Consider the following 15,968-nt stretch of genomic DNA (forward strand, 5'->3'; position numbering starts at 1 on the left):
ACTGAATCAGTGTATGAAATATTTGATCTCTTACAAACGGATGGACGTTGAATAATTGGTATTATTTCCAAACTAAAATGAAAGGATCATGACCACTATAAATAAATAATACTAATGCAAGGAGAGGATGAGTTTCCTCATCAGAATTCCTCATAGAATTGTTGCGGCTCCCTGATAGATAAGTTAGAAAGCATGAATATTATTTAATAGAATGATAAAGAAATCTTTTTAATGTCAAAGTAGGTAGTTTTAATATCTGTTCAGCTGCTCGAATATTTTTCTTGAAACTATGTACTTTCAGGTGGGTTTCAGGATCGATTTGAGAAAAATCTTCAAGTTTGTAAGCATATACACTATTTTACATATACTGCGACCTCTGGAGTACGGCTGGGGAAGGGTGCCCGTCATTAAATATCAACAAAAAGTTACATAGAACAAGTTATAAAAGTAATTACTGAAATATTGTTATAATGCCTGTTATTATCTTGTCCGGGGTTTTCAGTAATATTTTGGACCCATGACTAATCAATACTAGTTACAATTTAAGTGTATTATACGTTGTTTGGTATTATATTTCTGTTAAATATATATATATATATATATATATATATATATTAATGTCATTAGAATAACATTTCAAACAACCAAAATTTGGGTTTAATTGGGGAGGTGACAAACAGGACGTACATGCGGTCGTAATCGAACGCACGTGTGTGTGGGTGTGGAACCCGCACTCTCCGTTTGCTAATTCTATAGTAACAATTATAGTTTTATCAAATTTAAAAAATCTTAAAAATAAAATGTATGAGATTAGAATTAAATTTTTTTTAAAGGAAATCAGCATTAAATAACAGTTTTAACTTGAATCCAGTAATTGAGTTGGGAGTGACATTGCCTCCAGAAGTCATGTGTCTTTTTAGTAGGTGACTCAGTGCACGGTCCTAATTCTCTGCGTGCGCGCGCGCGCGGGTGTGTGTGTGTGTGTGTGTGTGTGTGTGTGTGTGTGTGTGCGCGCGCGCGTGTGTGTGAGGTCAACTGCCCGCCGTATTCTGAGAACGAACAAAGTATTAATCTAGCAAGGGTGGAAGTATCCTGCAGCGTAAGTGATATGGAAAATTAATATATTTTAAACACTAGTCCAGAGTAGTACATAAATTAAAACAAATGAGTTATAATAAATACGACATTATTATTGTTATTAATGTTGATGATTGCATTCTTGAAAACATGATATCGGCATAGTTCCGTGAGTTTTAAGAGGACACATTTTTTATCCTATCGAGCAATCTACCGCACGGAGGCCATTGCGTAAACTACCAATATAATGTTTTCTTTCACACTTACTTGAAGTACTCCGATGTCCCCTAATGAACGTGTACAAGACGCTTCCCAATGCTGGGCCGCTCAATTTTGTAACCGTGTAGTTTTATCACAGCGTGAGTAATAATTGTTCGAATAATACTTAACATCTGAGAACAACACTGTCCTTAAGGCTTAAATAATAGAACAAACCAAATCACTTAAAATACTTGTTTTTAATATTTGAGCTCAGTAGTAATTCAATGAGGTCTAAACTCATTTAATGGTCGTGTCCTAGAATTACAAACATAAATAACAAATTATATATATATATATATATTTTTCGTTATTTACGTTAGTCAAACTTTCATATATATATATATATATATATATATATATATATATATATATATATATAATATATATTTACGTTAGTCAAACTTTCATATATATATATATGAAAGTAATATATAAATAACTATATATATATATATTATATATATATATTTCTTATATATATATATATATATATATATATATATATATTATTATTATTATTATTATTATTCGTTATTTGCGTTAGTCAAACTTTGTCTAACACTCCTATTCCTGTTTGAGTGCATTTTTCCTGAACAAAGGCAAATAATATGTGCGATTTTAATCCGTACTTTATTGTTGGCGAAAATCCAATGATCTGTTAACAATATCGATGAAGTGCGGTTTGAGCTCAAAATCACTTTCCGCATTATTCCAGGTACATTTTCACTGTTCAAAAATCCTTTATTTCCCATAAATTTACAACTAAATGGACATTTACAGCTTGGCACAGCACGCGTGGAAAAAATTTATTTTATTTCATACGTTCATTTCTAGGCTATCCTACAGTTGACAGTGAGTCCACAATTTATCAACTATTTTTCTTTCCATCTCGTGTTTATTCTGTTGCATATCCCATGTAATACTATAATAAATACCAAGCGCTCGAATAAATAATATAATATTAATATAAAATAATATTTTAAAATTATAACGAATATACAATACTTCTGATTCCGTAACGGTGCAAGAAGAACAAATAATAAATAAATTACAGCAACAAACTTAACAAAAAGACTAACATTAACAATTCAACAACAGTTTCTAATATTTATATAATAAAACAATATAACGGATTCAATGGTTTTCAACATCTCTACATAAGCATAAACTGGTCGCGGACTGCTTCCTATAGAAAGAGTTCTGTGATAGGCTAGCCAGTGACTATCTGGAGATTTTTGTATCTATTAACATCTTACGGTCCATTGTTGCAGTAGCGTTGTCTTACTTCAACCCCTTGTATGAGCACACTGAGCTTTTACTTTACCAAATATAGATCAATTTTCCCGGAATCGCCAAGACCGATTAGGTCTCAGTTAGTTAAGACTTTAATTCCACATGTTCTCTTGGCATTAAACTGGTATCTACGATCATTACGTCTTACCACGATTTGTTCTTGCCAGGATTCCAAGAGGCTTACACAGGTTTAAGACTGGTTAGCTGCTTTGCTTTAAATTCACTTTCGTTTGAAAGATTAAACAATGATAAGCCAGCGGTTCCAACGTTTTGTGGCTGTAGCGATCTTGCCGTGACTCTAAACATATCGCACAATTTTACAAGAGGTAGGGAGCTCTCAGGAGACTTAAATATATATATATGAAAGTTTGACTAACGTAAATAACGAAGAATAATAACACACACTCCGTAATAATAAATTAACTATATATATATATATATATATATATATATATATATATATATATATATATATATATTCTTATATATATATATATATATATATAATATTATTATTATTATTATTTATTATTCGTTATTTGCGTTAGTCAAACTTTGTCTAACACTCTATTCCTGTTTGAGTGCATTTTCCTGAACAAAGGCAAATAATATGTGCGATTTTAATCCGTACTTTATTGTTGGCGAAAATCCCAATGATCTGTTAACAATATCGATGAAGTGCGGTTGAGCTCAAAATCACTTTCCGCATTATTCCAGGTACATTTTCACTGTTCAAAAAATCCTTTATTTCCCATAAAATTTACAACTAAATGGACATTTACAGCTTGGCACAGCACGCGTGGAAAAAATTTATTTTATTTCATACGTTCATTTCTAGGCTATCCTACAGTTGACAGTGAGTCCACAATTTATCAACTATTTTTCTTTCCATCTCGTGTTTATTCTGTTGCATATCCCATGTAATACTATATAAATACCAAGCGCTCGAATAAATAATATAATATTTAATATAAAATAATATTTTAAAATTATAACGAATATACAATACTTCTGATTCCGTAACGGTGCAAGAAGAACAAATAATAAATAAATTACAGCAACAAACTTAACAAAAAGACTAACATTAACAATTCAACAACAGTTTCTAATATTTATATAATAAAACAATATAACGGATTCAATGGTTTTCAACATCTCTACATAAGCATAAACTGGTCGCGGACTGCTTCCTATAGAAAGAGTTCTGTGATAGGCTAGCCAGTGACTATCTGGAGATTTTTGTATCTATTAACATCTACGGTCCATTGTTGCAGTAGCGTTGTCTTACTTCAACCCCTTGTATGAGCACACTGAGCTTTTACTTTACCAAATATAGATCAATTTTCCCGGAATCGCCAAGACCGATTAGGTCTCAGTTAGTTAAGACTTTAATTCCACATGTTCTCTTGGCATTAAACTGGTATCTACGATCATTACGTCTTACCACGATTGTTCTTGCCAGGATTCCAAGAGGCTTACACAGGTTTAAGACTGGTTAGCTGCTTTGCTTTAAAATCACTTTCGTTTGAAAGATTAAACAATGATAAAGCCAGCGGTTCCAACGTTTTGTGGGCTGTAGCGATCTTGCCGTGACTCTAAACATATCGCACAATTTTACAAGAGGTAGGAGCTCTCAGGAGACTTAAATATATATATATGAAAGTTTGACTAACGTAAATAACGAAGAATAATAACACACACTCCGTAATAATAAATAACTATATATATATATATATATATATATATATATATATATATATATATATATATATATATTCTTATATATATAATATATATATATATATATTATTATTATTATTATTATTATTCGTTATTTGCGTTAGTCAAACTTTGTCTAACACTCCTATTCCTGTTTGAGTGCATTTTCCTGAACAAAGGCAAATAATATGTGCGATTTTAATCCGTACTTTATTGTTTGGCGAAAATCCCAATGATCTGTTTAACATATCGATGAAGTGCGGTTGAGCTCAAAATCACTTTCCGCATTATTCCAGGTACATTTTCACTGTTCAAAAATCCTTTAATTTCCCATAAAATTTACAACTAAATGGACATTTACAGCTTGGCACAGCACGCGTGGAAAAAATTTATTTTATTTCATACGTTCATTTCTAGGCTATCCTACAGTTGACAGTGAGTCCACAATTTATCAACTATTTTTCTTTCCAATCTCGTGTTTATTCTGTTGCATATCCCCATGTAATACTATATAAATACCAAGCGCTCGAATAAATAATATAATATTAATATAAAATAATATTTTAAAATTATAACGAATATACAATACTTCTGATTCCGTAACGGTGCAAGAAGAACAAATAATAAATAAATTACAGCAACAAACTTAACAAAAAGACTAACATTAACAATTCAACAACAGTTTCTAATATTTATATAATAAAACAATATAACGGATTCAATGGTTTTCAACATCTCTACATAAGCATAAACTGGTCCGCGGACTGCTTCCTATAGAAAGAGTTCTGTGATAGGCTAGCCAGTGACTATCTGGAGATTTTTTGTATCTATTAACATCATACGGTCCATTGTTGCAGTAGCGTTGTCTTACTTCAACCCCTTGTATGAGCACACTGAGCTTTTACTTTACCAAAATATAGATCAATTTTCCCGGAATCGCCAAGACCGATTAGGTCTCAGTTAGTTAAGACTTTAATTCCACATGTTCTCTTGGCATTAAACTGGTATCTACCGATCATTACGTCTTACCACGATTGTTCTTGCCAGGATTCCCAAGAGGCTTACACAGGTTTAAGACTGGTTAGCTGCTTTGCTTTAAATTCACTTTCGTTTGAAAGATTAAACAATGATAAGCCAGCGGTTCCAACGTTTTGTGGCTGTAGCGATCTTGCCGTGACTCTAAACATATCGCACAATTTTACAAGAGGTAGGAGCTCTCAGGAGACTTAAATATATATATATGAAAGTTTGACTAACGTAAATAACGAAGAATAATAACACACACTCCGTAATAATAAATAACTATATATATATATATATATATATATATATATATATATATATATATTCTTATATATATATATATATATATATATATATTATTATTATTATTATTATTCGTTATTTGCGTTAGTCAAACTTTGTCTAACACTCCTATTCCTGTTTGAGTGCATTTTCCTGAACAAAGGCAAATAATATGTGCGATTTTAATCCGTACTTTATTGTTGGCGAAAATCCCAATGATCTGTTAACAATATCGATGAAGTGCGGTTGAGCTCAAAATCACTTTCCGCATTATTCCAGGTACATTTTCACAGTTCAAAAATCCTTTATTTCCCATAAATTTACAACTAAATGTACATTTACAGCTTGGCACAGCACGCGTGGAAAAAATTTATTTTATTTCATACGTTCATTTCTAGGCTATCCTACAGTTGACAGTGAGTCCACAATTTATCAACTATTTTTCTTTCCATCTCGTGTTTATTCTGTTGCATATCCCCATGTAACACTATATAAATACCAAGCGCTCGAATAAATAATATAATATTAATATAAAATAATATTTTTAAATTATAACGAATATACAATACTTCTGATTCCGTAACGGTGCAAGAAGAACAAATAATAAATAAATTACAGCAACAAACTTAACAAAAAGACTAACATTAACAATTCAACAACAGTTTCTAACATTTATATAATAAAACAATATAACGGATTCAATGGTTTTCAACATCTCTACATAAGCATAAACTGGTCGCGGACTGCTTCCTATAGAAAGAGTTCTGTGATAGGCTAGCCAGTGACTATCTGGAGATTTTTGTATCTATTAACATCTTACGGTCCATTGTTGCAGTAGCGTTGTCTTACTCCAACCCCTTGTATGAGCACACTGAGCTTTTACTTTACCAAATATAGATCAATTTTCCCGGAATCGCCAAGACCGATTAGGTCTGAGTTAGTTAAGACTTTAATTCCACATGTTCTCTTGGCATTAAACTGGTATCTACCGACCATTACGTCTTACCACGATTGTTCTTGCCAGGATTCCAAGAGGCTTACACAGGTTTAAGACTGGTTAGCTGCTTTGCTTTAAATTCACTTTCGTTTGAAAGATTAAACAATGATAAGCCAGCGGTTCCAACGTTTTGTGGCTGTAGCGATCTTGCCGTGACTCTAAACATATCGCACAATTTTACAAGAGGTAGGAGCTCTCAGGAGACTTAAATAGCCCTTACATGCTTTTGAAAGTTCCACCAATATTTTTACCTTTGTTATATCCAAACTCTATTCCTAAAACATAAATTCGCGTCAAGTTATTTTCTGCTTTTAGCCACCTATCAGGGACCCTTCTATTGAACCGGCTCCTAGAAAGTGGAGCAGCGAACTCGAAACACTTATTGAACCGCAAGTCCACCAGAAGTCTCGAATGTTTTCATAAGCCTTAGATTCAACATCCACTTAATTAAATTCCCTGCATACGTTATGTACACATAATTTGGGGTCCTTACTCTTCCTGTTTAGGGAAGGATTTTGGACTATCTATCAAGTGTCTCTCTTGATACCAAGGTTCCTTAGGAAAACTGGTGGTTTTAATTTGAATGTTGAATTTAGCCTTTCTTCTATTGACGCTATCTCAGACTTGAATCTTGAAATCTGGAATCATGTTCGTCTGAAGAGATAAAAAAATTCGGCGACTAAGAAGCTCAAAGCGAACCTTTAAATCGTTTCGAAAACTAAGACTCTATAAATATATGAAGCTGTATTAGGAATTATAAGGAAGTCGCTCTCCTTGATTCTTCAGACGAACATGACTCCAGATTTCAGGAGTCAAGTCAGGGACAGCGTCAGGTACCAGACGCTGCATTAAAATGAAGGTGAACTAGAGCTAAATTCAACATTGAGTTTGAATCACTCCTTCCTACCATAGCTACATTATTTGTACCTGTAACTACACGCTGTTTCTTTGGCTAGATTAATTGGAAACCAGTAATATGGTTTCTTGTGTTATCGCCTCAAGTGATTTCCTTGAGCCTATTAGCTAGATAGAAACAAGCACTCACTATGCTATTCATATGAGGGCAATTTATGAATTAATAAATAAGACCCTCTGGCTATGCACAGAGTTTTTGTTTGCAAGGAGACTTGATAAACCAGTCACTATGTTCATTTAACTGTTCATTTAAGTTGATCTTCTTCCCACTTTTAAGCACTTGCAATGGATAATGGCATCTTTTATTTCTGAGCTTATCTGTGATGGCTTCGAAATTTATGTGTTCACTTCACTGATTCTGGGTAATTCTCTGTCTCAAGCACTTTCTCAGAATGCTAGCATGTCGTAGCTCTTTTTTGTCACAGAGATTTTCTCTTTCTCTACATTAGACTTAAGAGTTTAGGAAGGAACTATCGCATTAACCTTTTCAGCCGGAACCACTTTCATTTATTTGGCGGAATAAATTATCCTGTGTTGAGAATGATCGGGATAGGATTTAGGATATTTCCAAAAAGTCTTATTTTTCGATTCAGTAATATAAATTATCCGGCTCACTATCTCCATACCGTGTTTTTCTTCCTTCAGCTTGACATTTCGCCGTTTTTTATCCATTTCCCGATACATCGAACTCGCTTTTCGCATTGCACTTATCTATTGTATGGTCCTGTATGAGTAAGGTCCTTGATCACATCCTAACTGTCTCAATAAGTATGCCCCTAACCAGTTTCAGTTTGATTTATACCGTCTGAGGTGACAGACCAGACACCTTAAATGGATCATGGCCACCGAATTGAATTGGCCACCCTAATTGTAAAATTTTCTAAACAATTTTAAGACCTCTAGTCTTTATTTTCCACTTACCACTAATCACTCTCTACCCTAGTGATACAGGTTTTACTACCGGTTTGATATTCTAGTCCTCTAAAGCAAGCGAGCAATAGACACTACTCAGAAAGGATCTAAGTTTCTTAAGAAATATAAGGTGTTATTTTGTTCCATTTTAACACAATTGAAAATTGCTAGAAACCTATGTAGTCCAGTCATTTCAGGTTTTATCTGTGGAAAATTCCTAATGAGCTGAATTTTGGTATACATCTTCATTATAGCGTTTTAATAAAGATGTGAAAAATCGACATTGATATAGTGCCGGCTACAAAAGTTGTAAGGGTCAAAAGGTCACGAAAATCAGTTTTTGGCGAATACCTCGCGACTATGGCTTGAAGGTCAAAAAAGATAATTATAAAAATTATTCCTCATACAATTATCTACAAAAAATGTCTCTTGCATTTTTCTGTAAAGTCAACCGTTTACGGGCTAGAGCGCTGAGAAAGCGACTACATTATGATGATGCACTCGTTTCCGCACCACCTTTGAGGTAGAATGCAAGGCGCGTTTTTTACATGGTTTTCCCCCTAGGCATAATCCATGATCTGCAATAAAAGTTTTTTTTTTTATTTTATGCTCAATAATTATTTATTTGTTCATTGTAAAATAGTGAAAAAATCTTGTTGTATATAATTTTTTTGCATATTCATTTATCGTCGATATTCATCAAAAGTTGCTGACAAAACATTGAGTGGACTTATTGCTGTATTTAAATCAATATCTTCATCAATTTCTTTGGACTCTGCGTTTAAGCATGACTGACCACGACAATTTCCTAATTTAATGCTAATTTATCACAAATAAGCTTCATTAGCGCAACTCTAACAAGTCCATGCTCTCTTACACTTCTGGCAAAAGCATGACCACCTAACATTTTGTCAACTTAATTTGGAGCATAAATAACACTAAGAGCTTCTTTGAGTCCACTTCCTTCCATTATATATGCTATAGATCCAAGGAACGACATAAGCTAATGAAATCCTCTTAGTCTTACAACAACGTCAACAACGTTCGATATATCAGATTGTATATCAGCATCAGCTACAATTTCGCGAGCTTTATAGTAAAGTGGCTGATCAAAAGTAATTATGAAACAGCTTTGTCCATGCGATTTAGCGTTACGTACTGCACAATCTAATGTGGTGTAAATTGTATCTGTATTACTTGCAGGGTGATGAATAAAGGGTAAGAACATCAAGGTCGATGTTGTGAAGTCTTTATTATTTTTTGTTAGCTTCTTCAGAAAACCAGTCCATCCTGGCAGACCTTTCCACTTGCCCTTTACCCATAATAAGTCGACCTTACTACAAATTTGTTCATTTAATATAACATCATAATCAATTCCTTCAACTATAATTTTAGTCATTCCAGCTACTTCGTATGTTAAAAGAGATACCGGTAAATGTAAAACTGCAGCTAAACTCTAAGCGTTTGGTTTACTCTTACATTTTACGATGGGCATATCAGCGAGAACAGCGTTACTTGGAGAAATATTTTTTACACTTATTATATGCACAGTATTATGCCCATCAATTGTGGAAACATTAGTGTCTGCATTATCTGCAGCATATTGTAAAATTACAGCAGGCTGTGACAGAATACGAGGTTGAGGATGATAAACAGTTGACACTTCATACGTCACAGCATCATTGTATGTGGCACAGAATCCAAAACTTGACAAAACATTTAGTAATCTTCTTGAGGCATATCTTCTATGAATGAATACGGAAAGGCTAAGTTGCAGCTGTGATGAAAATGATCGTGGACGCATTACACTCATTATGACTGTAGACTTAGCTTCTACTTTTTTTGTTTGGTCTTTTTTATTCTTTACAATTCATGTAAGAAATGTGATAAAGTTTGTGGAATGTCATTATTAATTTTATCTAACATTTGACTTGGTGGTGGATAGGAGTCGTGAATAATTGTAATGGAACGAATATCTTCCTTGATTATCGATGCAGCAGTTTCAACAATTCGTAAACGTTCATCAGAAATATTATTCTTTTTTTCTTCGTACCAAACATTATTCAAAATATTAGCTGCAGTATCTCGAAAGCAAATTATATTTAAAGATTTGCATTTCGTGGTAATTACAATATTACTCCCATATCGTGCAATCATTTTTTTTATTCTCTTTTCATCTGTAACGTAATCTTGAATTACATCCTTCAACTCAGCCAATGTAAATTGACAATCATCATTGTTTTCAACGCAGTGAAAAACATTGCCCATAGCAATTCTGATATTCTCATCCAATGGACGGCCTACAAACCTCCACAAAACAAACATGATATTTTGAATTCAAAAGAATTAATTCTTTTTTTTTTGCGCGGAGATGTTGATGTACTCGGCTCTTCTGGCGTCGATTGAAGACCGCAATACTCACATTATTCATATATTTTTCTACGACAATTACTGTGAACATTTACAAATGTCACAGTATTCAAATATTCAATGTTACCATCACTTCTAGCGACACTAGCATTTTTAATGTTTGTAGACCACGTCTAACTTCTACTACATCACCACTAAATAACGATTCATTACATATGAAACATGTATCACTCATTATACTGTTCAAGAGCACAAAAGTACGAAAATTACGTCTTTAACACTCAAGAAATATTTTTCAATTGAGTTAAACACTGTCCGACAGGCAGTAGCAGGTATAAAGGGACGGCACTCAGAACAATAAAGAACGGAACATTTGCCAGTAGAGGTCATTTGTATTATATATAGTAGATTTACTAAGTTCCAAAACCTCTATAATATAAGTACGTTTGTCACAAAACGCCCGAGTAGAATTTAGAAGTTTTAAGAAAACTTAAATACATTGATAAAAAGCAATAGAGTTGACGTCTTACATGTATACGGTATACAATACCATATGTGAGTGCATTCTACTCGCTTTCTGAGGACATTGTCGTGGTCAGTCGTGCTAAAACGCCAAAGAAAATGATGAAGATATTGATTTAAATACAGCAATAAGTCCACTCAATGTTTTGTCAGCAACTTTTGATGAATATCGACGACAAATGAATATAAAATAAAATTATGTGCAAAAAAAATTGTTTCACTATTTTTCAATGTACAAATAAATAATTATTTAGCATAAAATAAAAAAGATTTTGTTACAGATCATGGATTATGCGTACGGGGGAAACCATGTAAAAAAAACGCGCCTTGCATTCTACCTCAAAGTTGGTGCGGAAACGAGTGCATCATCATAATGTAGTCGCTTTTTCAGCGCTCTAGCCCGAAAACGGTTAACTTTACAGAAAAATGCTAGGGGCATTTTTGTGGATAATTGTATGAAGAATAATTTTTATAATGACCTTTATTGACCTCCCAGCCATAGATCGTGAGATATTGGCGAAAAACTGATTTTCGTGACTTTTGAGCCTTATAATTTTTTTAGCCGGTACGATATCAATGTCGATTCTTCACATCTTCATTAAAACGCCATAATGAAGGTGTGTACCAAAATTCAGCTCACTAGAAATTTTTCCCCAGATTGAGGTTTAAAAAACCTAAAATGACTGTATTAATTTTACCTATGGAATTTTCTTTTTATCTTCGCCTGTGATTAAAAATTTTTACCTTATATTTCAGTTGCATACATAAATGTTTTTAGGTCCAGTCTTTTTTAATTAACGCTCCCACACTCCTCTCCAGTATTTATTGAAACGATTTCGTTGGATACCCAAAACCGGTTTAATGCAGTTCGAAGAAAACATATATAACGTTGGTTTGTAAAAAACACTCCGAGAGCTTTTATTTGTTTTCAGCTTACCAATTTTGTTTATCAACAATGATTAGCTCCAGAAATAAATTTTACTTTAACGGTTTAGGCAAGATTCATGTTATTATAAAGAAATAACTCTGATCGGAATTAAAAAGCTACAGAATACATGGCTCTGGATATTCCTTTCAAGTCGTATTTATGCCAATTAATAGTTGCGCTGGTGGTAGGCATAAAACAAACATTTCCGCCCGCTTTTTCACAAGGAATACTATGTCTTGGGATACATGTGAAAGTACTTCATATTACTCTATATTTTAACTTTTAACTATAAAATGACATGCGACTCTATTCTATTTTTATTGCAAATGAAGGATACGTTTTATTCTTACACATACTTCCAGATATAAAATATATTTTTTGAAAATTTTATATGTAATACTAGTATACTGCAGACAGTTCCTCCAGTTAAAAAAATGGTCAGTCAGTAACACGTTTGAATCATGTTTGAGACAATTATGATAAGAATAGTTACAGAGTTTATTAATTACTATAAGTTATTTTCGCCATTATCTAAAGCCAATTGACTATTTATAAACATTAATTTTATGAACTCATAGTTATAAAATATACACAGTTAATAATTATTAAAGGATAAAACATTATCTTCATTGTTCTTCAAGTTATTATTATAATTAAAAGAGTTGATCTTGAAAACTGCACGTGATATGGTCTGATCAATTATATATCTACTGCTGGTATTATTTTTATTATGTAGCAGTTACTGACTTTCAATTTATTATATAGCGAGACATTATTTCAATAAAAATCTATCCAGACACAATTAGTTGTTTTAATTCGGTCTCAAAGAACTTAAATAGAATTTAAATTCAGTGGTTCACTTGGAAAACCGTAAACACCCTAGTATTATCTTTAATGGCCTACGCCGTTCCCCAAGTCTTCATCAAAATTATTGATTTGGTGCTGAATCAGTTCCAGACCGCTTAAATCTTTACATTGCAGATCTCGGGGAATACATCTTCGGTAGCCCAGTGTCTACCTGCATTATTTGATTTATAAATTATGAATCAGTTTAACAGAATTAATTCTCTGCATATTTGAATTTCTCGATAAGAATTCACATAGCATGTTCTTCACAAACCTGATGGACTTTTGAATGTCTGTCTGTAAGGTTTGAAAACTCTAAATTATTATTTTGGTGGTCCTAACTCAAATAATTAATATATCTAGTTATCTTTAAGAATAAACTACTAAGGGGGCCAAAGATAAAATAAAAGCTTTATGGGTGAACTTGGCAGCTCTATTTAATTTTATACCCTATATGGGCAAGCATCACTTGCTGGAATAAAGGTGCAAAAAGGAATAGGAATTTCACTTTAGTTCTAGGTATCTTCCCTCCCCTTCTTATGCGCATCTGGGTAGGTTTGTGTTTTACACAAATACGATCCTTATCTTTGATCCAATACGAATTGCATATTTTACAATCGATCGTTGCTTTTTTCAAGTTCCACTGTTCCTTGTGACCTTATATGTAGCCAACAAACAATAGCGTCTGGGAAGTATCCACTGTGACTCTGTAAAGGAGCCGACCAGAACTTATTGTATGACCTCTCGCTCCCCTCCCGATGCTATCACACCTGGGGCACATAAACATACGCAAGGTCACGGGAGTTATGGGACCGATTCATGGAATCACTACATGAACAGCGTATGTCGTATATCACAAATTATTATATGATCATGGTTACAGACCGGAGAAAATCAGTGAAGCAAATTTTTGAAAAGGAACAATTTGCCTGTCAGTTTCATGTTTCATTTGAGTCGTACCAATGACAATTTACACTGTAATAAAACAATGTACATTATAATAACTTAATAGAATAGAAGTAAAACAACGTATTGTTTTAATACAAAGTACAAATTTTGAATAATATTAGATTAGCTACTCTTTGCACAAACATGATACGTTTGCGAAACACACAGTACACTCGTAATTTTGTTAATTCATGTTTATATCGATGCGTTTTCAAAACGAAACACGAATAAGACTCATCAATTTCTACCATATACACATGAGCAAAATTTTGTCACTTCTATGGGGTTTGTAGGGCAGTCTGTGTAAATGCCGGTAAAGAGTTTTCCCTCCGCTACTCCTGCCAATACTACGAGGTTATCCCTGAATATATCTTCAACGTCATACTAAACATCAATTTTACCACACACCGATGTAAAATATTGTCACTTGTATTGTGTTGTAGGGCAGTCTGTGTGGATGCTGGTCAAGAGTTCTCCCTCCGCTACCCCTGCTAAAACTACGAGGTTATCCCTGAATATATTCTCAAACGTCATGCTAAACATCAATTGTACCACACACCGATGTAAAATATTGTCACTTGACTTGTGTTGTAGGGCAGTCTGTGTGGATGCTGGTCAAGAGCTCTCCCTCCGCTACCCCTGCCAATACTACGAGGTTATCCCTGAAAATATTCTCAACTTCATGCTAAACACCAATTGTACCACACACCGATGTAAAATATTGTCACTTGTCTTGTGTTGTAGGGCAGTCTGTGTGGATGCTGGTCAAGAGCTGTCCCTCCGCTACTCCTGCCAATATTACGAGGTTAGCGCGGCCGAGAGTTTTGCTGGGGTATCCCTCGCTTTCCAGAGTCTCCTTCGAGAAGCGAGATCCGTCCAGTTACTCCGGGCGATGCCTATTCGCCGCAAGCTTGGAGTAAACTCCGTGTCAAAGGTCCTTGGAACAATCTTTGGCAAGAACAACAATAAACGGGATCGTAAAAAGAGGCCTTCTTTGAGTATTTAGAGTGTAACATGTGTTGTTATGTGGTCAGTCAGCTGTACCCTCAAAGTCGTGAGTTAGCGTACTTTCTGATGTTCGGGTAATACTAGGACTTTTTTAAGCGAATGCTACATGAACATTTACTCTAAAGGACTATGTTTTCACCATAATTTTTATAGAAACCCAACGTTGTGTATTCAACTGTTCTGTAAATAGCCTGTAAATATAAATTCAGAACCCAAATTTTTCTATGTAAACTTAAACCATTTAAATTTATCTCATGATTTTGTTTTGATGGTAGTGATATTTTTTAATTGAGTAAGTTTTACTGGAACCTTTTTGTATGTTTTGATTGTACTACTGAAATAATATGAATCTTTAAATATTTTAAGTTGTACGAGAGACCGTATATATTAACAACATTATATGCTTTTAAAGTTAGCTCATGTGCACAAATTGACACGGGGTTCATCTCTTAAATTGTTTTCATTACGTTATGATCTCTTATTATAAGTTTAAATTTCAAAGTAGACATTGTGTGGTGATTTGTTTAATTTTTGTTATTCAAAAATGATGTTCCTATTATATGTACTATACTGTAAATAATTATGAGGTAAATAAAAGTATTTGCTTTGTTTCGGATTGGTTGTTATTTCTCCTAAATTCTATTTGTACTTAACAAGAATATTTAAAGTAAATATTTATACCTTACTGATATCTCAGAAGGTATCTACAGCCAAAAACTAGTGAAACTTGGAGAAGGAGGCCAGTGCATACATAAACAACCTGTATCCTATTGGCCCATTGATATTAGTCAAATTGATGGGTGTCAGCATTTAAGCCAAACAATGGACAGAGACAATACGAAAGGTGGCCAAGAAAAGTACGCTATG

The 15,968-nt window shown here is 33.5% G+C and overlaps 1 protein-coding gene across 1 annotated transcript in view; it reads left to right on the forward strand.

The window, feature by feature from the left end:
• LOC124359165 (ras-related and estrogen-regulated growth inhibitor-like) overlaps positions 1-15,714 on the forward strand; it is a 223,770-nt gene extending 208,056 nt beyond the window's left edge. The window contains exon 6 of the mRNA XM_046811680.1: positions 14,838-15,714. Within this exon, the coding sequence (XP_046667636.1) occupies positions 14,838-15,099 (262 nt within the window). The 3' untranslated portion in view covers positions 15,100-15,714. The remainder of the gene's footprint in view (positions 1-14,837) is intronic.
• Positions 15,715-15,968: the final 254 nt, after the last annotated feature.

Source organism: Homalodisca vitripennis, chromosome 4 (assembly GCF_021130785.1).
Source record: "Homalodisca vitripennis isolate AUS2020 chromosome 4, UT_GWSS_2.1, whole genome shotgun sequence".
Classification (NCBI taxonomy): Eukaryota; Metazoa; Arthropoda; class Insecta; order Hemiptera; family Cicadellidae; genus Homalodisca; species Homalodisca vitripennis.